Source organism: Bombina bombina, chromosome 1 (genome assembly GCF_027579735.1).
Source record: "Bombina bombina isolate aBomBom1 chromosome 1, aBomBom1.pri, whole genome shotgun sequence".
Lineage (NCBI taxonomy): Eukaryota > Metazoa > Chordata > Amphibia > Anura > Bombinatoridae > Bombina > Bombina bombina.
Window position 1 is genome coordinate 542,976,187 of NC_069499.1, and position 26,523 is coordinate 543,002,709.

At 39.6% G+C, this 26,523-nt stretch overlaps 1 protein-coding gene across 3 annotated transcripts in view; it reads left to right on the forward strand.

Annotated features, from left to right (window-relative positions):
* Positions 1–22,639, forward strand: part of RAPH1 (Ras association (RalGDS/AF-6) and pleckstrin homology domains 1) — a 389,631-nt gene extending 366,992 nt beyond the window's left edge. For 2 of the 3 annotated variants that reach the window (XM_053698661.1, XM_053698662.1), the window contains 2 exons: positions 18,485–18,627; positions 20,277–22,639. In XM_053698661.1, the coding sequence (XP_053554636.1) occupies positions 18,485–18,627; positions 20,277–22,292 (2,159 nt within the window). In that variant the 3' untranslated portion in view covers positions 22,293–22,639. Of the gene's footprint in view, positions 1–18,484; positions 18,628–19,106; positions 19,177–20,276 lie in introns of all 3 variants that reach the window. The other variant, XM_053698663.1, reaches the window with a different exon arrangement.
* Positions 22,640–26,523: the final 3,884 nt, after the last annotated feature.

The following is a 26,523-nucleotide window of genomic DNA, read 5'->3' on the forward strand; positions in this document are numbered from 1 at the left end:
GAGCTAGTGACATATGGGATATACATTCCTACCAGGAGGGGCAAAGTTTCCCAAACCTCAAAATGCCTATAAATACACCCCTCACCACACCCACAAATCAGTTTTACAAACTTTGCCTCCCTTGGAGGTGGTGAAGTAAGTTTGTGCTAGATTCTACGTTGATATGCGCTCTGCAGCAGGTTGGAGCCCGGTTTTCCTCTCAGCGTGCAGTGAATGTCAGAGGGATGTGAAGAGAGTATTGCCTATTTGAATTCAATGATCTCCTTCTACGGGGTCTATTTCATAGGTTCTCTGTTATCGGTCGTAGAGATTCATCTCTTACCTCCCTTTTCAGATCGACGATATACTCTTATATATACCATTACCTCTACTGATTCTCGTTTCAGTACTGGTTTGGCTTTCTACTACATGTAGATGAGTGTCCTGGGGTAAGTAAGTCTTATTTTTGTGACACTCTAAGCTATGTTTGGGCACTTTTATATAAAGTTCTAAATATTTGTGTTTAAACATTTATTTGCCTTGATTCAGGATGTTCAATATTCCTTATTTCAGACAGTCAGTTTCATTATTGGGATAATGCATTTGAATGATCTTTTTTTTTTTCTTACCTTAAAATTTGACTTTTTTCCCTGTGGGCTGTTAGGCTCGCGGGGGCTGAAAATGCTTCATTTTATTGCGTCATTCTTGGCGCGGACTTTTTTGGCGCAAAAAAATTTCTTTGTTATTTCCGGCTTCATACTTGTCACCGGAAGTTGCGTCATTTTTGACGTTTTTTGCGCCAAAAGTGTCTGCGTTACCGGTTGTGTCGTCATTTTTGGCGCCAAAAGCATTTAGGCGCCAAATAATGTGGGCGTCTTTTTTTGGCGCTAAAAAATATGGGCGTCATTATTGTCTCCACATTATTTAAGTCTCATTGTTTATTTGCTTCTGGTTGCTAGAAGCTTGTTCACTGGCATTTTTTCCCATTCCTGAAACTGTCATTTAAGGAATTTGATCAATTTTGCTTTATATGTTGTTTTTTATATTACATATTGCAAGATGTCTCAGATTGACCCTGAATCAGAAGATACTTCTGGAAAATCGCTGCCTGATGCTGGATATACCAAAGTTAAGTGTATTTGCTGTAAACTTGTGGTATCTGTTCCTCCAGCTGTTGTTTGTAATGAATGTCATGACAAACTTGTTAATGCAGATAATATTTCCTTTAGTAATGTTATATTACCTGTTGTTGTTCCATCAACATCTAATACTCAGAGTGTTCCTGTTAACATAAGAGATTTTGTTTCTAAATCAATTAAGAAGGCTATGTCTGTTATTCCTCCTTCTAGTAAACGTAAAAGGTCTTTTAAAACTTCTCATTTTTCAGATGAATTTTTAAATGAACATCATCATTCTGATAATGATTCCTCTGGTTCAGAGGATTCTGTTTCAGAGGTTGATGCTGATAAATCTTCATATTTATTCAGAATGGAATTTATTCGTTCTTTACTTAAAGAAGTCTTAATTGCATTAGAAATAGAGGATTCTGGTCCTCTTGATACTAAATCTAAACATTTAAATAAGGTTTTTAAATCTCCTGTAGTTATTCCAGAAGTTTTTCCTGTCCCTGATGCTATTTCTGAAGTAATTTCCAGGGAATGGAATAATTTGGGTAATTCATTTACTCCTTCTAAACATTTTAAGCAATTTATATCCTGTGCCATCTGACAGATTAGAGTTTTGGGACAAAATCCCTAAGGTTGATAGGGCTATCTCTACTCTTGCTAAGCGTACTACTATTCCTACGGCAGATAGTACCTCCTTTAAGGATCCTTTAGATAGGAAAATTGAATCCTTTCTAAGAAAAGCTTACTTATGTTCAGGTACTCTTCTTAGACCTGCTATATCTTTAGCGGATGTTGCTGCAGCTTCAACTTTTTGGTTAGAAGCTTTAGCGCAACAAGTAACAGATCATAATTCTCATAGCATTGTTAATCTTCTTCAACATGCTAATAATTTTATTTGTGATGCCATCTTTGATATCATTAGGGTTGATGTCAGGTATATGTCTCTAGCTATTTTAGCTAGAAGAGCTTTATGGCTTAAAACTTGGAATGCTGATATGTCTTCTAAGTCAACTTTGCTTTCCCTTTCTTTCCAGGGTAATACATTATTTGGTTCACAGTTGGATTCTATTATTTCAACTGTTACTGGGGGGAAAGGAACTTTTTTACCACAGGATAAAAAATCTAAAGGTAAATTTAGGTCAAATAATCGTTTTCGTTCCTTTCGTCACAATAAGGAACAAAAGCCTGATCCTTCCCCTACAGGAGCGGTATCAGTTTGGAAACCATCTCCAGTCTGGAATAAATCCAAGCCTTTTAGAAAGCCAAAGCCAGCTCCCAAGTCAACATGAAGGTGCGGCCCTCATTCCAGCCCAGCTGGTAGGGGGCAGGTTACGATTTTTCAAAGAAATTTGGATCAATTCAATTCACAATAATCTTTGGATTCAGAACATTGTTTCAGAAGGGTACAGAATAGGCTTCAAGATAAGGCCTCCTGCAAGAAGATTTTTTCTTTCCCGTGTCCCAGTAAATCCAGTGAAGGCTCAAGCATTTCTGAAATGTGTTTCAGATCTAGAGTTGGCTGGAGTAATTATGCCAGTTCCAGTTCTGGAACAGGGGTTGGGGTTTTACTCAAATCTCTTCATTGTACCAAAGAAAGAGAATTCCTTCAGACCAGTTCTGGATTTAAAAATATTGAATCATTATGTAAGGATACCAACATTCAAAATGGTAACTATAAGGACTATTCTGCCTTTTGTTCAGCAAGGGCATTATATGTCCACAATAGATTTACAGGATGCATATCTGCATATTCCGATTCATCCAGATCACTATCAGTTTCTGAGATTCTCTTTCCTAGACGAGCATTACCAGTTTGTGGCTCTGCCGTTTGGCCTAGCAACAGCTCCAAGGATTTTTACAAAGGTTCTCGGTGCCCTTCTGTCTGTAATCAGAGAACAGGGTATTGTGGTATTTCCTTATTTGGACGATATCTTGGTACTTGCTCAGTCTTCTCATTTAGCAGAATCTCATACGAATCGACTTGTATTGTTTCTTCGAGAACATGGTTGGAGGATCAATTTACCAAAACATTCATTGATTCCTCAGACAAGGGTAACCTTTTTAGGTTTCCAGATAGATTCAGTGTCCATGACTCTGTCTCTGACAGACAAGAGACGTCTAAAATTAGTTTCAGCTTGTCGAAACCTTCAGTCTCAATCATTCCCTTCGGTAGCCTTATGCATGGAAATTCTAGGTCTTATGACTGCTGCATCGGACGCGATCCCCTTTGCTCGTTTTCACAAACGACCTGTTCAGCTTTGTATGCTGAACCAGTGGTGCAGGGATTATACAAAGATATCTCAATTAATATCTTTAAAACCGATTGTACGACACTCTCTGACGTGGTGGACAGATCATCATCATTTAGTTCAGGGGGCTTCTTTTGTTCTTCCAACCTGGACTGTGATTTCAACAGATGCAAGTCTGACAGGTTGGGGAGCTGTTTGGGGGTCTCTGACAGCACAAGGGGTTTGGGAATCTCAGGAGGTGAGATTACCAATCAATATTTTGGAACTCCGTGCAATTTTCAGAGCTCTTCAGTCATGGCCTCTTCTAAAGAGAGAGTCGTTCATTTGTTTTCAGACGGACAATGTCACAACTGTGGCATATGTCAATCATCAAGGAGGGACTCACAGTCCTCTGGCTATGAAAGAAGTATCTCGAATACTGGTATGGGCGGAATCCAGCTCCTGTCTAATTTCTGCGGTTCATATCCCAGGTATAGACAATTGGGAAGCGGATTATCTCAATCGCCAAATGTTACATCCGGGCGAATGGTCTCTTCACCCAGAGGTATTTCTTCAGATTGTTCAAATGTGGGGACTTCCAGAAATAGATCTGATGGCTTCTCATCTAAACAAGAAGCTTCCCAGGTATCTGTCCAGATCCAGGGATCCTCAGGCGGAGGCAGTGGATGCATTGTCACTTCCTTGGAAGTATCATCCTGCTTATATCTTTCCGCCTCTAGTTCTTCTTCCAAGAGTAATTTCCAAGATTCTGAAGGAGTGCTCGTTTGTTCTGCTGGTGGCTCCAGCATGGCCTCACAGGTTTTGGTATGCGGATCTTGTCCGGATGGCCATTTTCCAACCGTGGACTCTTCCGTTAAGACCAGACCTTCTATCACAAGGTCCTTTTTTCCATCAGGATCTAAATCCTTAAATTTGAAGGTATGGAGATTGAACGCTTGATTCTCAGTCAAAGAGGTTTCTCTGACTCTGTGATTAATACTATGTTACAGGCTCGTAAATCTGTATCTAGGAAGATATATTATCGAGTCTGGAAGATTTACATTTCTTGGTGTCTTTCTCATCATTTTTCTTGGCATTCTTTTAGAATTCCTAGAATTTTACAGTTTCTTCAGGATGGTTTGGATAAAGGTTTGTCTGCAAGTTCCTTGAAAGGACAAATCTCTGCTCTTTCTGTTCTTTTTCACAGAAAGATTGCTAGTCTTCCTGATATTCATTGTTTTGTACAAGCTTTGGTTCGTATAAAACTTGTTATTTAGTCAATTTCTCCTCCTTTGAGTTTGAATTTGGTTCTGGGGGCTCTTCAAGCTCCTCCGTTTGAACCTATGCATTCGCTGGACATTAAATTACTTTCTTGGAAAGTTTTGTTTCTTTTGGCCATCTCTTCTGCTAGAAGAGTTTCTGAATTATCTGCTCTTTCTTGTGAGTCTCCTTTTCTGATTTTTCATCAGGATAAGGTGGTGTTGCGAACCTCTTTTAAATTTTTACCTAAGGTTGTGAATTCTAACAACATTAGTAGAGAAATTGTGGTTCCTTCATTGTGTCCTAATCCTAAGAATTCTAAGGAAAGATCGTTGCATTCTTTGGATGTAGTTAGAGCTTTGAAATATTATATTGAAGCTACTAAAAATTTCCGAAGGACTTCTAGTCTATTTGTTATCTTTTCCGGTTCTAGGAAAGGTCAGAAGGCCTCTGCCATTTCTTTGGCGTCTTGGTTAAAGTCTTTGATTCATCATGCTTATGTCGAGTCGGGTAAAGCTCCGCCTCAAAGGATTACAGCTCATTCTACTAGGTCAGTTTCTACTTCCTGGGCGTTTAGGAATGAAGCTTCGGTTGATTCAGATTTGCAAAGCAGCAACTTGGTCCTCTTTGCATACTTTTACTAAATTCTACCATTTTGATGTGTTTTCTTCTTCTGAAGCAGTTTTTGGTAGAAAAGTACTTCAGGCAGCTGTTTCAGTTTGATTCTTCTGCTTATAATTTCAGGGTTTTTTTCATTATAAGATTTAAACTTTATTTTGGGTGTGGATTATTTTCAGCGGAATTGGCTGTCTTTATTTTATCCCTCCCTCTCTAGTGACTCTTGCGTGGAAGATCCACATCTTGGGTATTCATTATCCCATACGTCACTAGCTCATGCACTCTTGCTAATTACATGAAAGAAAACATAATTTATGTAAGAACTTACCTGATAAATTCATTTCTTTCATATTAGCAAGAGTCCATGAGGCCCACCCTTTTTGTGGTGGTTATGATTTTTTTGTATAAAGCACAATTATTCCAATTCCTTATTTTTTTATGCTTTCGCACTTTTGTCTTATCACCCCACTTCTTGGCTATGCGTTAAACTGATTTGTGGGTGTGGTGAGGGGTGTATTTATAGGCATTTTGAGGTTTGGGAAACTTTGCCCCTCCTGGTAGGAATGTATATCCCATACGTCACTAGCTCATGGACTCTTGCTAATATGAAAGAAATGAATTTATCAGGTAAGTTCTTACATAAATTATGTTTTTGCCATCATGGCACGCAGAGCGCTTTGGCTCAAGTCATGGTCGGCCGATGTCGTCCAAAACAAAATTACTAAATATTCCTTTTAAGGGAAAGACCCTTTTCGGGCCCGAGTTGAAGGAGATTATTTCGGATATCACTGGGGGAAAGGGCCATGCCCTCCCGCAAGATAGGCCTTTTAAGGCTAAAAACAAGGCTAATTTTCGTTCCTTTCGCAACTTCAGGAGCGGTCCTGCTTCAACCTCTGCAACCGCAAAGCAAGAGGGTAACGCTTCACAGCCCAAGGCAACCTGGAAGCCTTTGCAGGGCTGGAACAAGGGTAAACAGGCCAAAAAGCCCGCGGCTGCTACTAAGACAGCATAAAGGGGTAGCCCCCGATCCGGGACCGGATCTGGTAGGGGGCAGACTCTCTCTCTTTGCTCAGGCTTGGGTAAGAGATGTTCCCGATCCCTGGGCATTAGAGATCGTTGCTCAGGGATATCTTCTAGAATTCAAGGACTCTCCTCCAAGGGGAAGGTTCCACATTTCTCGTCTGTCTACAGACCAGACAAAGAAAGAGGCGTTCTTACGCTGTGTAAAAGATCTACTCAAGATGGGAGTGATATACCCAGTTCCAATTACAGAACAAGGACTGGGTTTTTACTCAAACCTGTTTGTGGTTCCCAAAAAGGAAGGAACTTTCAGGCCAATCCTGGATCTAAAAATTCTGAACAAATTCCTCAGAGTTCCATCTTTCAAAATGGAGACCATTCGGACAATCTTACCGATGATCCAGGAAGGTCAATATATGATTACCGTGGATCTAAAGGATGCGTACCTTCATATTCCTATCCACAAAGATCACCATCAGTTCCTAAGGTTCGCCTTTCTGGACAAGCATTACCAGTTCGTGGCCCTTCCCTTCGGGTTGGCCACTGCTCCCAGAATTTTCACAAAAGTGCTAGGGTCCCTTCTAGCGGTACTAAGACCCCGGGGCATTGCAGTAGCACCTTATCTGGACGACATCTTAATACAGGCGTCCTCTTTTCCCAGAGCCAAGGCTCATACGGAGATTGTTCTAGCCTTTCTAAGGTCTCACGGGTGGAAGGTGAACACCGAAAAAAAATAAGGCAGGGTCTATAACTCTAATATTAAAAGTTAAATTTATTAAAATACATGTATAATCAATTGACGTCAAATAACAAAAACAATATTAAAACAATATATAAGCAATGTGCCAAAGGTTAATGGTGTAACCCTGGTGGTCCTTTTTCAAGAACTATACTTGTTCCAAAGGTTAATGGCTTTAACCCTGGTAGTTCTTTTCAAGACCTGTACTTTTTATACGAATACCGTCTATTCAGTTGTAAGTAACATTAATTCACAGATAATTTATAACAATTTGACAAATTTAAATTTTTTTTTAAAAATGTAAAATTTGACAACTTCAGAATTTTGACAATTTTTCCCTCATGGATCCATGTTAACAGTCTAAAATATTGAGATTGTTCGTGGTTGACCAATTTGGTTTAATAGTATCCTGAGTTTACAACTGATAGTGTTATCATTATTCTTTATCAGATATTGCTCACATCAGAGGCTAAAAGCAGTAGTTTGAACTCCCTAGTATCCTGGGATTTTTCAGTGTATCTACAATTGAGGCTCTCACTCAGATCTTATGTTATGCAAGTAGATTAGTATAAAGGTGCGTTTTCACGCTTTTAGTGAAATATCACAATTACGTGATAATCTTTCACTTCTGGGTTGCAGATGATAAGAACTGAGTCGAGTGGGCCTATTAGGTGCAAAATTGTTTGTTGATAGTGTGTTGATAGTGTCGGTACCTATCCGAGTGAATATTATTACACAATTCGGTGAATTAGACCTAGTGCATAAACATTAGTGATGAAACAGATTCCTTAAAATACCTTAAAATACAAATGCTGTGGCGAGTGTAAAAAGCATTGTGATAGTGCTTTAAACAAACTTCCAATTCAAATATGTGTTTCAACCATTAAACAAACAATATTACAATAAAAATGAACAAATAAATAACGTGTTACAGATATTTGGTTCACGGATTATAAAAACAACTTAGCAGTGTCTATATTTATGAATTTCTGTTCGTGATGTGAGTGAAATAGAGTGAATGTAGTAACATCTAAACAACTCCTCTCGAAAATCTTCTAAAAAGTATATGTCCAAAGTATTTTCAGTGGATGATTAAATTCCCTGATGGGTATATATTCCCAGGGCCAGTGGATAGGCTATAATCCTATTCAGTGTGAGTGTCAGTCTTCAGTGTGTTTGCGGTCATTAGCAGATCTCTCCCTGCTGTAGTGGGCAATTCTGTGCAAAGCGGTCCTTCTGTAAAAACAGAAATAACAATAGTGCAGACTGCCAAATGTGAATCTAAAGATTGAAAATGCTCTTACCAGCCAACGCGTTTCGGTCGTTCCTCGACCTTTTTCAAGACTGGTTTGTGTTCGTTAACTAAGATAGCTTTATACTACTTCTGCTGTGACCTTTTCGCGGTCCCGGAAGTGAATGTTCTACCTCGTCTGTTCTATAATTTATTTTTCTCGTATTTAGCCGGTCTCTTTCTTTTCTACTTTATTCCATAGTTTTCCAGTTTGTATATTCTGAAACCGGTATTTAGTTTACTAACATACATCTCGTATATTCTAATTCACATTTGCCGGTTTTTCGTTGTTCCTATTGGTCAATGAGAGTTCTTTTTCCTTTACATGATTGGCTAGTGTTAGGGGTGTGAGACAGAAAATTTACCATCGTTACTATTGGTCAGATAAACAGTGTTTCCCTTACGTAATTGGCTAATATTAATATCCTTTACATGATTGGCTAATCGTGGGGGTGTGAGACATAGAATTTGCCGATTTTCCATCACTGCTATTGGTCAGATATACAGTGTGAGGCATAGAATTTGCCGATTTTCCATCGTTGCTATTGGTCAGATAAACAGTGTTTCCCTTATATAATTGGCTAATGTTAGGGGTGTGTGGTTTTTTATCGTGATACATCTCCTTTGTTAGCAGTGATCAATCTGTCACCCTCTTAAAAATGAGAGTACTTCACTTTTTCCCTTATCTGGATGGGGTACCCCAACTTGTAGATATACCTATATCTTTTCTTGTGTTTGCTAATATTTATTCATAGAGGCCATTAATAACTAGAGTGTTTGTATAATATCTTTTGTTTTACCACTTTTCCGGCTACTGGCTTTTCGTGTTTAATAAATCTTACTGAATTTTAAAGGGTGACCCCCTGAATTTTAAAATTTTAAAATAATAAATAAATAAATAATTATAGGAATAGTAGCAATTACAAAGTGTCCACTTTACATACTATATAAAAGATCTGTAAATATAAAAATGCAGAAAACACTTCCTCAAAAGCTGACTTTTTAGATTAAAGTATAAAATAATCCTCAAAAGCTGACTTTTTAGATTAAAATAATCCATAAAACAAAGAATAATGAGTACAGAATGTATATGAAGAAGCACAGAGCACTTCAATACATTCAGAAAATAATGGAAAAGGGAAATTTTGTTAAAAATAAAAATCAAATGAAAGTTTGAAAAAATACTGCTTGCAATGTGCATTGGAACAAAATTCTAAATGCAGATAAGAGACAATACATATTTTAAAATGATAAAATTGTCCTTAATATTAGAAATAAGATCCGTGAAAGGAATAGAAGATAAGTTTTATTAAACAGTAAGATTTATTAAACACGAAAAGCCAGTAGCCGGAAAAGTGGTAAAACAAAAGATATTATACAAACACTCTAGTTATTAATGGCCTCTATGAATAAATATTAGCAAACACAAGAAAAGATATAGGTATATCTACAAGTTGGGGTACCCCATCCAGATAAGGGAAAAAGTGAAGTACTCTCATTTTTAAGAGGGTGACAGATTGATCACTGCTAACAAAGGAGATGTATCACGATAAAAAACCACACACCCCTAACATTAGCCAATTATATAAGGGAAACACTGTTTATCTGACCAATAGCAACAATGGAAAATCGGCAAATTCTATGCCTCACACTGTATATCTGACCAATAGCAGTGATGGAAAATCGGCAAATTCTATGTCTCACACCCCCACGATTAGCCAATCATGTAAAGGATATTAATATTAGCCAATTACGTAAGGGAAACACTGTTTATCTGACCAATAGTAACGATGGTAAATTTTCTGTCTCACACCCCTAACACTAGCCAATCATGTAAAGGAAAAAGAACTCTCATTGACCAATAGGAACAACGAAAAACCGGCAAATGTGAATTAGAATATACGAGATGTATGTTAGTAAACTAAATACCGGTTTCAGAATATACAAACTGGAAAACTATGGAATAAAGTAGAAAAGAAAGAGACCGGCTAAATACGAGAAAAATAAATTATAGAACAGACGAGGTAGAACATTCACTTCCGGGACCGCGAAAAGGTCACAGCAGAAGTAGTATAAAGCTATCTTAGTTAACGAACACAAACCAGTCTTGAAAAAGGTCGAGGAACGACCGAAACGCGTTGGCTGGTAAGAGCATTTTCAATCTTTAGATTCACATTTGGCAGTCTGCACTATTGTTATTTCTGTTTTTACAGAAGGACCGCTTTGCACAGAATTGCCCACTACAGCAGGGAGAGATCTGCTAATGACCGCAAACACACTGAAGACTGACACTCACACTGAATAGGATTATAGCCTATCCACTGGCCCTGGGAATATATACCCATCAGGGAATTTAATCATCCACTGAAAATACTTTGGACATATACTTTTTAGAAGATTTTCGAGAGGAGTTGTTTAGATGTTACTACATTCACTCTATTTCACTCACATCACGAACAGAAATTCATAAATATAGACACTGCTAAGTTGTTTTTATAATCCGTGAACCAAATATCTGTAACACGTTATTTATTTGTTCATTTTTATTGTAATATTGTTTGTTTAATGGTTGAAACACATATTTGAATTGGAAGTTTGTTTAAAGCACTATCACAATGCTTTTTACACTCGCCACAGCATTTGTATTTTAAGGTATTTTAAGGAATCTGTTTCATCACTAATGTTTATGCACTAGGTCTAATTCACCGAATTGTGTAATAATATTCACTCGGATAGGTACCGACACTATCAACACACTATCAACAAACAATTTTGCACCTAATAGGCCCACTCGACTCAGTTCTTATCATCTGCAACCCAGAAGTGAAAGATTATCACGTAATTGTGATATTTCACTAAAAGCGTGAAAACGCACCTTTATACTAATCTACTTGCATAACATAAGATCTGAGTGAGAGCCTCAATTGTAGATACACTGAAAAATCCCAGGATACTAGGGAGTTCAAACTACTGCTTTTAGCCTCTGATGTGAGCAATATCTGATAAAGAATAATAATAACACTATCAGTTGTAAACTCAGGATACTATTAAACCAAATTGGTCAACCACGAACAATCTCAATATTTTAGACTGTTAACATGGATCCATGAGGGAAAAATTGTCAAAATTCTGAAGTTGTCAAATTTTACATTTTTAAAATTTTTTTTAAATTTGTCAAATTGTTATAAATTATCTGTGAATTAATGTTACTTACAACTGAATAGACGGTATTCGTATAAAAAGTACAGGTCTTGAAAAGAACTACCAGGGTTAAAGCCATTAACCTTTGGAACAAGTATAGTTCTTGAAAAAGGACCACCAGGGTTACACCATTAACCTTTGGCACATTGCTTATATATTGTTTTAATATTGTTTTTGTTATTTGATGTCAATTGATTATACATGTATTTTAATAAATTTAACTTTTAATATTAGAGTTATAGACCCTGCCTTATTTTTGTTGGCGCTTTGATAGTCACTTTCTAACATTGTAACTGTACTGACCACTAGGGGTCAATTTATCTTAGCCAAGGGTCTTCCCACAACAGGCGCTAGGTGTTACACAATTTTTGAACACCGAAAAAAGTTCTCTGTCCCTGCTTACAAGGGTTCCCTTCCTGGGAACATTAATAGACTCGGTAGAAATGAAAATATTTCTGACGGAGGTCAGAAGGTTAAAGCTTTTAACCACCTGCCGAGCTCTTCATTCCATTCTTCGGCCATCTGTAGCTCAGTGCATGGAGGTAATCGGATTAATGGTAGCAGCAATGGACGTAGTCCCTTTTGCTCAAATTCATATCAGGCCACTGCAATTGTGCATGCTCAAACAGTGGAATGGGGATTATGCAGATTTGTCTCCTCAAATCCAACTGGACCAGAAAACCAGAGATTCTCTTCTCTGGTGGTTGTCTCAGGGAATGTGCTTCCGCAGACCGGAATGGATCATTGTAATGACCGACGCCAGTCTGTTAGGCTGGGGCGCGGTCTGGGACTCCCTGAAAGCTCAGGGCCTTTGGTCTCGGGAAGAGTCTCTTCTCCCGATAAACATTTTGGAACTGAGAGCGATATTCAACACGCTCCAGGCATGGCCTCAGCTAGCGGCGGCCAAATTCATCAGATTTCAGTCGGACAACATCACGACTGTAGCATACATCAATCATCAGGGAGGAACAAAGAGTTCCTTAGCGATGACAGAAGTAACCAAAATAATCAGGTGGGCGGAGGATCACTCTTGCCATCTATCTGCAATTCACATCCCAGGAGTAGACAACTGGGAAGCGGATTTCCTAAGTCGTCAGACTTTTCACCCGGGGGAGTGGGAACTCCACCCGGAGGTTTTTGCTCAGCTGACCCAGCTATAGGGCATTCCAGAGTTGGATCTGATGGCGTCCCGTCAGAACACCAAACTTCCTCTTTACGGATCCAGGTCCAGGGACCCCAAGGCGGCATTGATAGATGCTCTAGTAGCGCCTAGGTCCTTCAGTCTAGCTTATGTCTTTCCACCGTTTCCCCTTCTACCTCGGCTGGTAGCCAGAATCAAACAGGAGAAGGCTTTGGTAATTCTGATAGCGCCTGCGTGGCCACGCAGGACTTGGTATGCAGACCTAGTGGACATGTCATCTGTCCCACCATGGACACTGCCAATGAGGCAGGATCTTCTAATACAGGGTCCTTTCAAGCATCCAAATCTAGTTTCTCTGCAGCTGACTGCTTGGAGATTGAACGCTTAATTCTATCCAAGCGTGGGTTCTCTGAATCAGTCATAGATACTCTGATCCAAGCTAGAAAGCCTGTCACCAGGAAAATTTACCATAAGATATGGCGGAAATATCTTTTTTGATGTGAATCCAAGGGTTACTCGTGGAGTAAGATTAGGATTCCCAGGATATTGTCTTTTCTCCAAGAAGGATTGGAGAAAGGTTTGTCAGCTAGTTCCTTAAAGGGACAGATATCCGCTCTGTCTATCCTTTTACACAAGCGTCTGGCAGAAGTACCAGACGTTCAAGCGTTTGCACAGGCTTTAGTCAGAATCAAGCCTGTCTATAGACCTGTGGCTCCTCCATGGAGTCTAAATTTAGTTCTTTCAGTTCTTCAAGGGGTTCTGTTTGAACCTTTACATTCCATAGATATTGTTATTATCTTGTAAAGTTTTGTTTTTGGTAGCTATATCTTCTGCTCGAAGAGTTTCAGAATTGTCTGCTTTGCAGTGTAATTCACCCTATCTGGTGTTCCATGCAGATAAGGTAGTTTTGCGTACCAAACCTGGTTTTCTTCCTAAAGTTGTTTCTAATAAGAATATTAACCAGGAAATCATTATTCCTTCCCTGTGTCCTAATCCAGCTTCTAAGAAGGAACGGCTATTACACAATCTTGATGTGGTACGTGCTTTGAAATTCTATTTACAAGCAACTAAAGATTTCAGACAAACATCATCCTTGTTTGTCGTTTATTCTGGTAAGAGGACAGGTCAGAAAGCGACTGCTACCTCTCTTTCCTTCTGGCTGAAAAGCATCATCCGATTGGCTTACGAGACTGCTGGGCAGCAGCCTCCTAAACGAATTACAGCTCATTCCACCAGAGCTGTGGCTTCCACATGGGCTTTCAAGAATGAGGCTTCTGTTGAACAGATTTGTAAGGCAGCGACTTGGTCTTCACTGCATACTTTTGCCAAATTTTACAAATTCGATACTTTTGCTTCTTCGGATGCTATTTTTGGGAGAAAGGTTTTGCAAGCAGTGGTGCCTTCCCTTTAGGTTACCTGTCTTGTTCCCTCCCTTCATCCGTGTCCTAAAGCTTTGGTATTGGTATCCCACAAGTAAGGATGAATCCGTGGACTGGATACACCTTGCAAGAGAAAACAGAATTTATGCTTTCCTGATAAATTACTTTCTCTTGCGGTGTATCCAGTCCACGGCCCGCCCTGGCAATTAAGTCAGGTTAAAATTTCTTGTGTAAACTACAGTCACCACTGCACCCTATGGTTTCTCCTTTTTCTCCTAACCGTCGGTTGAATGACTGGGGGGCGGAGCTAGAGGGGGAGCTATATAGACAGCTCTGCTGTGTGCTCTCTTTGCCACTTCCTGTGGGGAATGAGAATATCCCACAAGTAAGGATGAATCCGTGGACTGGATACACCGCAAGAGAAAGTAATTTATCAGGTAAGCATAAATTCTGTTTTTTTGGGGCGTGCTTTCTGCCATTTAAACAGGTGGAGGGGTTGAAGATCCTAAGCCTTCTTGATGCTAAACCTTGTAATAATTTAAATTCAGTGTTTAAAACTGTTGTTAATTTCCCTGAGGTTTTCCCTGTGCCTGATGCTGTCTCTGACATGATTGCTAAGGAATGGTCTAAGTCAAGTGTATCTTTTAATCCTTCTGCAAGGTTTAAAAAAATATATTATAGTTATGGGAAACAGTTACCAAAGTGAAAGGGGCCATTTCCATTCTAGCTAAACGTACTACTATTCCTTTGGAAGATAGTACTTCCTTTAAGGACCCTTTAGACAGGAAGTTAGAAGGGCCTTTCTACATACTGGTTATATTCTCAGGCCAGCTAATTATATTGCTGATGTAGCTGCTGCTTCTACTTTCTGGTTGTCCAGTCTTTCAGAGCAGTTTTCTGATGACCCTGTTAGTTCTTATCTTTTTAACTTTGCTTCAGAGTGCAAATTATTTTATTTGTGATGCATGTCTTTAGCTATTATTACCAGGTGGGCCCTGTGTCTTAAATCCTGGAATGCTGATATGGCGTCTAAATCTAGATTTTTGTCTCTTTCCTTTCAAGTAAAGAAGTTATTTGGGTCTGATTTAGATTCTATTATTTCTACTATTACTGGGAGTAATGGAGCTAAAGGAAAATCTAAAGCTCCTAATCATTTTCATTCCATTCGTCAGAATAAAGAACAGAAAACAGACTCCTCTGTTCAAAAGCAAAGTTCCTCTGGTTCAACCTGGAGGCCTTATGCTAATTGGAACAAGTCCAAACAGGGTAAGAAGTCTGTTCCCGCCTCAAACACTGCATGAAGGTGCGCCCCCGATCCAATAGTCCTGGTAGGGCGCAGATTAAATCTTTTTCAGGAGGCTTTGTTTCAGTCTGTCCCAGATGCCTGGGTTCAGAATATTGTTTCTCAGGCTATCGCATTGGATTCCGAACAAGGCCTCTCAGAGGAAGGTTTTTTTCTGTCCAATGTTCCAATTAATCCAGTAAAAGCTCAATATTTTTTTGTTTCGAATCTGTCTCAGATCTGGGAGATATGGGAGTAATTGTTACAGTAAATTTGCAGGAACAGGGGATTGGAATTTATTCAAATCTCTTCATTGTTCCAAAGAAGAAAGGCACTTTCATACCAATTTTGCTGTCTCTGACATGATTGACAGGACTATTCTGCCTTTTGTTCAGCAAGGTCAATTTATGTCCACAAAAGATTTTAAGGATGCTTACACCAGTTTCTGAGGTTTACTTTTCTGGACAAGCATTATCAGTTTGTTACTCTTCTATTTGATTTGGCAAAAGCTCCAATAATATTTACCAAGGTTCTGTGTGCACTTTTGTCTGTAATCAGATCTCAGGGTATTGCAGTGTTTCTTTACCTGGACGATATCTTGGTACTAGCTCCATCTTTTCCTTTTAGCAAAATTGCACATCAAACAACTATTGTTGTTTCTTCAAAGACATGGTTGGAGGATCAATTTGCAGAAGTGTTCTTTAATTCCCCAAACAAGGGTTACTTTCCTAGGTTTCCAAATAGATTCAGTGTCCATTAGTCTTTCTCTAACAGAGCAGAGACGGATGAAATTCCCTTCTGTGGCTCAGAGTATGGACGTTCTAGGTTTCATGATTGCAGCTTCAGATGCAATTCCATTTGCTCAATTTCACATTAGACCTCTTCAGCTTTGTATGCTGCATCAGTGGTGCAGGGATTATATCCAGCTATCTCAAAAGATATTCTTAGATTCCAGTACAAGCCAGTCTCTAACTTGGTGGCTGAATCATCATTTTATTAAAGGGGGCTTCTTTTGCTCAACCTACCTGGTCTGTGATCACCACGGATGCAAGCCTTTCAGGATAGGGAGCTGTTTGGGGGTCTCTGACAGCATGTGGGGGGTTGGGATCCTTGGGAGGCAAGGTTGTCAATCAATATTGTCAAACTCTGTGCAATTTTCAGGGCTCTTCAAGCTTGGCCTGTGTTGAAAAGAGAGTCTTATCTCCATTTCCAGACAGACAATGTCACAGCAGCTCACAATCCCCTAGCTATGATGGAGGTATGTCAAATTCTCTCTTTGGGCAGAAGTCAATTGTTGCCTAATCTCTGCGATTCACATTCCAGGAGTGAACAATTGGGAGGCAAACTTTCTCAGTCGTCAGTCTCTATATCCAGGGGAGTGGTCTCTTCATCAGGATGTGTTCAATCTTATTGTGGATCTTTGGGGTCTACCAAAGATAGATTTGATGGCCTCTCATTGGTTATTTCAGCCTGCCTATCTGTTTCTTCCGTAGGTTCTTCTTTCCAGAGTAATTTCCAAGATAAAGTTAGAGAAGTAATTTTGATTGCCCCAGCATGGTCTCGCAGGATTTGGTATGAAGGGTTTATCTGCCAGTTCCCTGAAAGGGCAGATTCCTGCTCTTTCAGTTTTGTTTAACAGAAAGATTGCTAGCCTTCCTGATGTTCATTGTTTTGTTCAGCCTCTGGTCCGAATTAAACCTGTTGTCAAGCCTATTTTTCCTCCTTTGAATGATAAATCATAACCTAGTGTTAAGCATTTTGCAGGCTCCTCCTTTTGAACCTATGCATAAATTTGACATTAAACTACTTTCATGGAAAGTGTTGTTTCTTGTGGCCATATCTTCTGCTAGAAAAGTTTCTGAAATGAATCGTCTGCTCTTTCTTGTGAGTCACCTTATGATTTTTCATCAGGATAAGGCTGTTTTGAGGAAATTAAATTGTTTGCCTAAGGTTGTTTCTTCATACAACTTTGGTAGAGAGATTGTTGTGTCCTCTTTTTGTCCTAGTCCTAAAAATGCTTCTGAAAGATCTTTGCATTTTCTGGATGTTGCTAGGGCATTGGAATATTATGTTGATGCTACTAAGCGTTTCAGACAAACTTCTAGACTGTTTTTTTTTTTCTAGGACAGGTCAGACGGCATCTATTTCTTTACACTCTTGGTTCAAACTTTTGATTCACAGAGCTTATTTGGAGGCAGATCAGCATCCACCACAGCGGATTACGGCTCATTCTACCAAGTCAGTTGCCACTTTTTGGACTTTCAAGAATGAGGCATCACTTGATTTAAATTTGCAAGGCAGCTACTTGGTCTTCTTTGTATACCTTTACTAAATGTTACCATTTTGACATTTTTGCTTCCTTCTGAAGTAGTCTGGTAGAAAGGTCCTTTAGACAGTTGTCTTAGTTTGATGATAATGTGATTATGCCTGTTTTTTAAGTGCATTATAAAATAAAAATCTTTGAATTGTTATGAATTTAATTTCTCAGTGAAATTTTTTTTTTTCTTCAATACCTCCCTTTGTTATTACTCATGGGAATGCAACAATTTGGGTATTAGTTCCCATGAGTATTGGTTTGTGGACTCTCACCACCTGAATGAAAGAGAACATAATTTATGCTTACCTGATAAATTAATTTCTTTCATGATGGTGAGAGTACACAACCTTTTGTTGTTCTCTTAGGGTTGATTTGTTTTGAGGACATCTTTTTTTCTCTGCTCCTTTTTTGTCTCTTACTCCTTTTTCACCTCACTTGCTTGGCTATACGTTAGACTTAGGTATGTGTGAGGAGGCATGGCTTTTACAGAGGTCTTGGGGTTTGAGAATCTTTGCCGCCTCCTACTGGTAGATAAGTAATTCCCATGAGTAATGGATCGTTGACTCTCACCACCATGAAAGAAATTTAATTTATCAAGTAAGCATAAATTATGTTTTTTATATCCTGGCCTGTTTGTGGCCTTCAGCCACTACTAGAGTTAATCATCCATGTATACTTTAAATATTATTCTAGGCTATAATTTTGTGCTATTGAATTAAAATGACAAGTTGACTAATGTAAGCCAAATATTCTGGTAATTATTAATTACTGGGGGGGGGGGGGAATCGCACTTAAGCAGAAGTATAAATGACTGTGCTCACTTTTTATTCTTTCATAATGTTTTTTTAAAATTAGTAACCTGCCATACTAATGCAAACCTGACATCTCTGCTTTCTCCATAGAATCACATTCAAATAATTCCAGCCAATCAGACAGTGGTCTTTCAGACAACCAATCAACCTGCCATGTTCGTTCTCAGAGCATTGTGAGCTCTATCTTCTCAGAGGCGTGGAAAAGAGGCACACAATTGGAGGAATCCAGCAAGGTAAACGCAGCAACAGCTGCATATCTACACTGTACAGCCTGACAGCATGGCTGTCTGGGCTGCAAATATAACAAGCCACTGGGTTTTCCCGAATTCTTTCCTTTTGCACATCATTATAAATCTAGACTGCCATACCATATTGTAGAGTAAATGTATAGATCATCATCTCTGCACCAATACATTACCATTTGTGCTTTTCTGGCCATTTCATAGGGCAAGTTAACAGTATTTTGGCAAACCCTCATTTAATGAGGGTTCTAAAAATAAATGAAAGCAAACCTAAGATTCTTATTTTGTTTTACTTTTTCTAATGCATTATTACTAGTCTACATTTATAAGATAAGTTTGTTTATCTCACTGTATCTTTAAACTTCTCATTGCCTGGGATTGGATATTCCCTTCTGCAGATCTTGTTGCTCTACTGTCGCCATGCATTATGTTTCACTGCTCGTATTTCTCCTGTTGCCTCATTGTCCCAGGTTCCAAATGTGAAGCCCATCTCTGCTAAGGCCATCAAGCCCACAACGCTTTGTACGGGGCAGTATTAAGGTCAGGGGTAATTTAAAAGCTCTTTAACCTACCTGGATGTTATTAATTGGAATCCTCTAGACTAACTTTCTAAAAAGTCATTAATCTTTTCTTGAAAATATGAATATCCTTTAACACAAGCCTCTGGCTTCTTTATCAAAAACTTTCTTTTCTTGAATGAAAAAAAAGCCAGGGCCTTATTAGGTTTTAAGGTGCCTATATTCAGTATACTTTTCACTGCCAAAGGGGTCCCCAACACATTCCACTGCTAGGATTTGAGGCCCCTGGTGTAGAAGGTGTTGCAGCATGGTTGGATATACATGTCCAAACAACTTGGAATCTTCCCAAAAGCTATGTAATGCTCTAGAACCTGATGAGCTTTGGAGAAAAAAAAATGGTTAACATGGGAAGTTTTTGTTAAAAGTATAATTTACTTTAATTGACCAATAAATAAAACTTCATTCCATGCTGCTCTAGTTGTGTGGGTACTTCACTTTGTAAACTGTATGTCACTAGCAACTATTTTTTAATTTTTTAAATTGTTTCCTATTGGGTCACATTGACTTTCTGTACTTTCTAAAGGCATTAAGCTTCTGCGCTAAGTTGGGGGACCTTCTTTTACAGTATAGGAATTGATGCTATGCCCTGCTTAACTTGCCTTTCTCCACTCATTTGCCTTTTTTCACTCCATACACTTTTGTCCTGATCATGTTTGTTGTCATAATGCATCATCACCATTTTTGCTGTTGTAGTGCTTAGAACTTTGCCTTTGTCTAACATTCTTCTGTAGCTCAAAATATTTAGAACCCTGATCTCTCATTGTTTACTTTTTATTCATCTAAATTATACAGTTCTTCAAGTTCTAAAGTTTTAAATAAATACATTAACATTTTTCCAGTAATGTGCTGCAATAAAAAATAAGATTCATCCAATTTTAATATACCTGCCCTCATGTAACTTCTACTTTCATAATGTCTTGAGACCTCACAACAAGCACCATACTTCTTCTTTAACTGTCTGTCAATCACAACTATTGTAAGTCTGTGGTATTAAGTGTGTTCTGTATTTATTTAATATATTGAAGATCATAACAAATGTATATTTTTCTTTTTTTGTTCTAGGCAAGAATGGAGTCCTTAAGTCGTCCCCTAACTTCTCTAACCCCTCAGCCCCAGGTTATCCAGAACAGAGTTGTTTCTCCACATGCTGCTTCGCAGCCATCACCTCTTGCCCCACCTCCTCCTCCACCTCCTCCCCCACCACCACCGCCTCCTCCTCCACCCCCACCACTTCCTACTCAGTCTAAGAGCCCTTCTGTGTCCCCTCCCATTCTATTTGCTAAATACAGCACTATTACTAGATTACAGAATGCAGCACAGTATCCTGGGCCTCACTTTAAGTCACCCAGCTCAAGCCAAATTGGTTCATATGCCTCACAAAGTGCAAAACCCCAGATGGTGGTCACTCCTAATGGTGGAATACCGCCACCACCTCCACCCCCTCCACCCCCACCACCACCTCCTCCAGGTTCTGCTATGGCAATGTTGAGACCTGCCCTATGTACCCCATCTATGCCTCAGTTTACACCACCCCCACCACCTCTAAAAATTCATCAGGTCCAGCAGACTAACATTGTGCCGACTGCTCAGCCTCCTCCACCTCCTCCTTTGCCCCCTCCTCCACCACCGCCACCACCACCACCCCCTCCTCCATTTCAAGCCCCTATTAAACACACTGTGCCTGTTACTAAACAAACAAACAACGCTCTCCCACCAACATGTGCTGCTTCAGGACCTCCTATTACAGCAACCAAAAAGCAGCTTCATATTACATCTTCCCAAACATATCAACTTCCATCTGTCCCTTTAGCTCCTTCTGGTGCCACTCCACCTCCAACTTTACCCAAACAGCAGAGCTTTTCTGTTAAGCCCCCTTCCTCTCCACAGTCACCCATGCCTTCTGTTAAACAAATTGCTAGTCAGTTTCCACAGCCTCCTTTGTCAGATGTTCTATCACCAAAGCCTTCTGCTCAAACTTCCGTTCCCCAATCTCCACCAGCAGTGAAAGCAAAACCAAAATGGCAGCCATTTTCTGTTCCATCACCTGAATTTCCTCCTCCACCACCTGAGAGCAGTTTAGCACTCCTTCCACCACCACCCCCACCACCACCACCCCCACCACCACCACCACAATCCAGTTCCACTGGTCCACCGCCTTCTCCCACGCCAGAGAAAATGGGTTCTCCAGTTAAAAAGTCAAGCAAGACCTCTAGCCCAGGTGGGAAAAAGCCTCCACCCACTCCACAGCGCAATTCTAGCATTAAATCAAACAGTTCTGCTGAATACTATGAATCCAAGAAATCATCTGTGGATAGCTTAGTGAGTAAATTTGCAGAATCTCCTGGTTCACCATCTAAAGAGTCACTACCCCCACCCTCTGCACCACCAAAGCCGATAAAACTGAACCTTTCAGGTGTAAACTTGCCTATGGTCTTCCAACAAGGAAACCTACAAAACCAGATGCCCAGCATGTTAACTTCCTCAAAGGAACCAGTCACAGAGTTCCCATCACCACCGTCTGATTCTGAATCAGATTTCCCACCTCCACCAGCAGACCTTGAGCTTCTGCCTCCACCACCTGCAGATAATCCTCCAGTTATATTTTCTGGTAACACTTCCCCAAAGGTTGCTGTGGTGAATCCACAACCACAGACATGGTCTAAATCATCTGTAAAGAAGGCACCACCTCCCACCAGGCCAAAACGGAATGACAGCATGAGGTTGATGCAAGCAGAAATAACAGAAGCTGCCCCTCCTGCCAGCCCGCAAGTGCCAACCTCACCTAAGCCCAGCCTAAGTGTACAGCCTGGGTTCCTTGCTGACTTAAACAAGACTCTTCAGCGGAAATCTATCACCAGACATGGCTCATTAACTTCTGCCCGTTTATCAAGACCAGAACCCACTGCCACTATGGATGATATGGTACTTCCACCACCACCACCAGAACTTTTAGGAGATAATCAAAAAGTTAACTGCTATGGAGGCAGCCATTTATCAGGCTATGCAACGTTACGAAGGGGTCCACCTCCTGCTCCACCTAAAAGAGACCAGAATACTAAGCTTTCACGGGACTGGTAACCATTTTACAAAAAAAAAAACTTTGGTTAGTTCTACTCATGGCAGTCTCATGTACTATGAATTTAGGAGCTCCTTGATGAAAAGTCTCCGTATAAAGTTTACCTTGCACCTCAACTCCCTTCAAGTTTGGTAAATGCAGCTGAAGTCACCTCTGGAGATATAGACCCAGTCGCAATACAGACAGGACCAAAATATGTTTCATACTCTGCATTTAAAGGGACCTTTTTGTAGTGTATGTTAGTGTGCAATGTCTCTGCATGTATTCCTACAGTAGGCATATAATTCTGTAATTAAAAATAATAATATAGAGACTGTACAATAAAAGATAACCAGAATGTTTTACTTCACTATGCCTATTTACATGTAACTGGATATTTGTTTATTCTGTAGATTGTGCAGTGACTTGTCCAGCTCTGAGAGTTCACAACTGGAGAAAAAATATGTTGTTGCAAATTTGCAATTATATTTTGCTTTCCATATATTTATTATTTCCACCAGATATATGAAATACTGAAATATGCTTGCTGGCTTTTTTGCACAGAAGGTTTGACATTAGAGCAATGACGGTCTTTTTTTTTGGCTTTGTTTGTTTCACAGTTTAATTCTAATTATTGAAAAATTAATCATTTTCTTATTACCTTAAAATACCACTACTATATGGATTGAGTTTGTCTCATGGGCTAAAAATAATTAAATTCTGGTCTTAACACTATTCAAATGAAAACAAAAAAATCCTAAGAATTACACCAATACATTCTCATGGTGACCTATTTACAATATGTGTGGTATACTGCCTTGTGTATTTTTGGAGTAGGTAAGTGTTTCCTAGAAGTCTTTATGGCATCTTATCTTACTACATATACTGCCATCTATTCCTGCTGGCATAAGTACAGTTATTGCTAGTACAAGGATCCTATCGTGCATGCCCATCTACATATGAGGTTTCCATGGGGCCTGGTTTGTGACTGTGTCTCAGGGACTCTTCACCAGTTCCTGGTTAATTAGCTTACCTTGAGAAAGAAGGAAAAGAATTAATCTGGGATAATACAACTTTTGCTTAATCTTGGATAGTTCTGTGCCTCCCCATGACATTTTTGGTATGCGCCTTTATATTTTGCATGATCATGTTGTATACTATTGTGTGGTTTGTAATACAGGTGCAAATCTCCAGCTTCAATGCCATTTGTCTTGAACAATTTATTGTTAAAACCTTTAGAAAGTCATCTAATAGAATGACCCGAGGAGGCACCTAAACATTATGTAAAGGTCCGAAGTAGATGAGCCCCAAAGAGTACCTGGGATCCAAAGTTGAAGCTCATAACAACATGCTGGTCAAATTCTGAGGTATATATTTATAATAAAACAAATTACAAGGAAGCTTTACAAAGATTCACGTTCATAAACAGAGTGCCCCCCCATGCTAAACTGGCAATCTGGTTGGGTTTGCAGTGCAGTCTCATATGTAGCCTTGTCAGTAAGAGAAAGCAGGATTTGTAGTTACCATTATTCCAGTTCTTTCCACATTAGTAATACTGACATTCTGGGGTAATTATTTATCTCCCGATCGTTCTCTTCTCATATATTGTCTTTTTTTTTTTTTTAGGAAACATTCTACCAAATACAAAAAAGGCACTAGGCAGTATATCCTACCAATCCTGAATTTCATTGTTGCTAAAATCATTGCTTCATCATTTATTTTAAACCTTGTTTTTAATTTTATATTTCATTCTTACATTTGCTTTGTATATTTTTTTATGTAAGATTGCTCTTAGTGTATAATATAGAGCGTGTTTATATCCACTGACTGATTATATAAATAAAAATATCACTGTATGTCAGAAAAATAAGTTAGCAGCTAGGATGTAAAAATGTAAGTCTACTTAATATAAATTTTGGTAAAGCTGTTACTCAAAAGTTGAATTTGTTTCACAGTCAAAGACTAGTTAAAATTTCAAGCGTTATGTGCCTGTAGGTATACAGGGGTGTGTTGTGTGTGTACATATAGCTGCATATTAGTGTGGCTGTAATTTACGTTGGACAGAGTTTAATGTTAAACCTTGTTTTTCATGTTTCTAACTTTGGGTTGCGTGAACAAATTTCTGTGAAAGGTTTGTGGGTACACTCAGCGACTAGAAATTATGAAAAATTATTTTAAATTGTTTTAATATATTTGAAATTATCAAGGGTTTAAAAAAAAAGGCAATTTTCCCTATCTCAACATTGAAAATGAAAACCTCAATAACAATCTTTTTAAAGTTTGGCATGCTGGTAGATTTTATTGTCTAGTAGGTGCTAATTTTGATTGCTGAAAAGATTAATTGATTGAAAGTAGTCTGTAAAGTTGCCTTATTTTGATATATTTTTCAGTTATGCTCAGCAAACACAATACGGTAAGATATGCTCAGTAGTAATTTGGCATCAGAGGTTTGGGGTAATTGTAGTCCAAGATTATGAGTCTGTATGGTACTTATTTCCAGAAGCACAGTGATAACCTGCTGCACATACTACACATACACAAACCACAGAAACACTGCACACAATACACAAATACCACAGAAACACAACACACTGCACCAACACACGCACACCACAGAAACACAACACACTGCACCAACGCACACAACACAGAGACACTGCACCAACACACGCACACCACAGAAACACAACACACTGCACCAACACACGCACACCACAGAAACACAACACACTGCACCAACACACGCACACCACAGAAACACAACACACTGCACCAACACACGCACACCACAGAAACACAACACACTGCACCAACACACGCACACCACAGAAACACAACACACTGCACCAACACACGCACACCACAGAAACACAACACACTGCACCAACACACGCACACCACAGAAACACAACACACTGCACCAACACACGCACACCACAGAAACACAACACACTGCACCAACACACGCACACCACGGAAACACAACACACTGCACCAACACACGCACACCACGGAAACACAACACACTGCACCAACACACGCACACCACGGAAACACAACACACTGCACCAACGCACACAACACAGAAACACTGCACGCAATACACAAACACCACAGAAACACAACACACTGCACCAACACACGCACACCACAGAAACATTGCACCAACACACGCACACCACAGAAACACAACACACTGCACCAACGCACACAACACAGAAACACTGCACGCAATACACAAACACCACAGAAACACAACACACTGCACCAACACACGCACACCACAGAAACACAACACACTGCACCAACGCACACAACACAGAAACACTGCACGCAATACACAAACACCACAGAAACACAACACACTGCACCAACACACGCAAACCACAGAAACACAACACACTGCACCAACGCACACAACACAGAAACACTGCACGCAATACACAAACACCACAGAAACACAACACACTGCACCAACACACACAACATAGAAACACTGCACCAACACACACAGCACAGAAACACTGCACCAACACACGCACACCACAGAAACACTGCACGCAATACACAAACACCACAGAAACACAACACACTGCACCAACACACACAGAAACACTGCACCAACACACGCACACTACAGAAACACTGTACGCAATACACAAACACCACAGAAACACAACACACTGCACCAACACACACAACATAGAAACACTGCACCAGCACACACAACACAGAAACACTGCACCAACACACGCACACTACAGAAACACAACGCACTGTACCAACGCACACAACATAGAGACACTGCACCAACACACGCACACCACAGAAACACAACACAGAAACATTACACACACAACACAGAGACACTGCACCAACACACGCACACCACAGAAACACAACACACTACACCATTACACAGAAACACTTTAACACACACACACCACAGAAACATTACACACTCAACACACAACACAAAAACACTGCACCAATACACACACCACAGAAACACAATATGCTACACCAACACACACACCACAGAAACATACACACCAACATGCACACACCACAGAAACACAACACACTACATCAATACACACCACAGAAACGCTGCACTAAACAAATACACATCACAGAACACACTATAGATACCATGCACACACACCATAGCTGCAATGTACACTCTACACAAACACACCACATATCTCGTAATAAACTGCTTTTTTTGCAATTCCATGAAAGACCTGCTGAGTG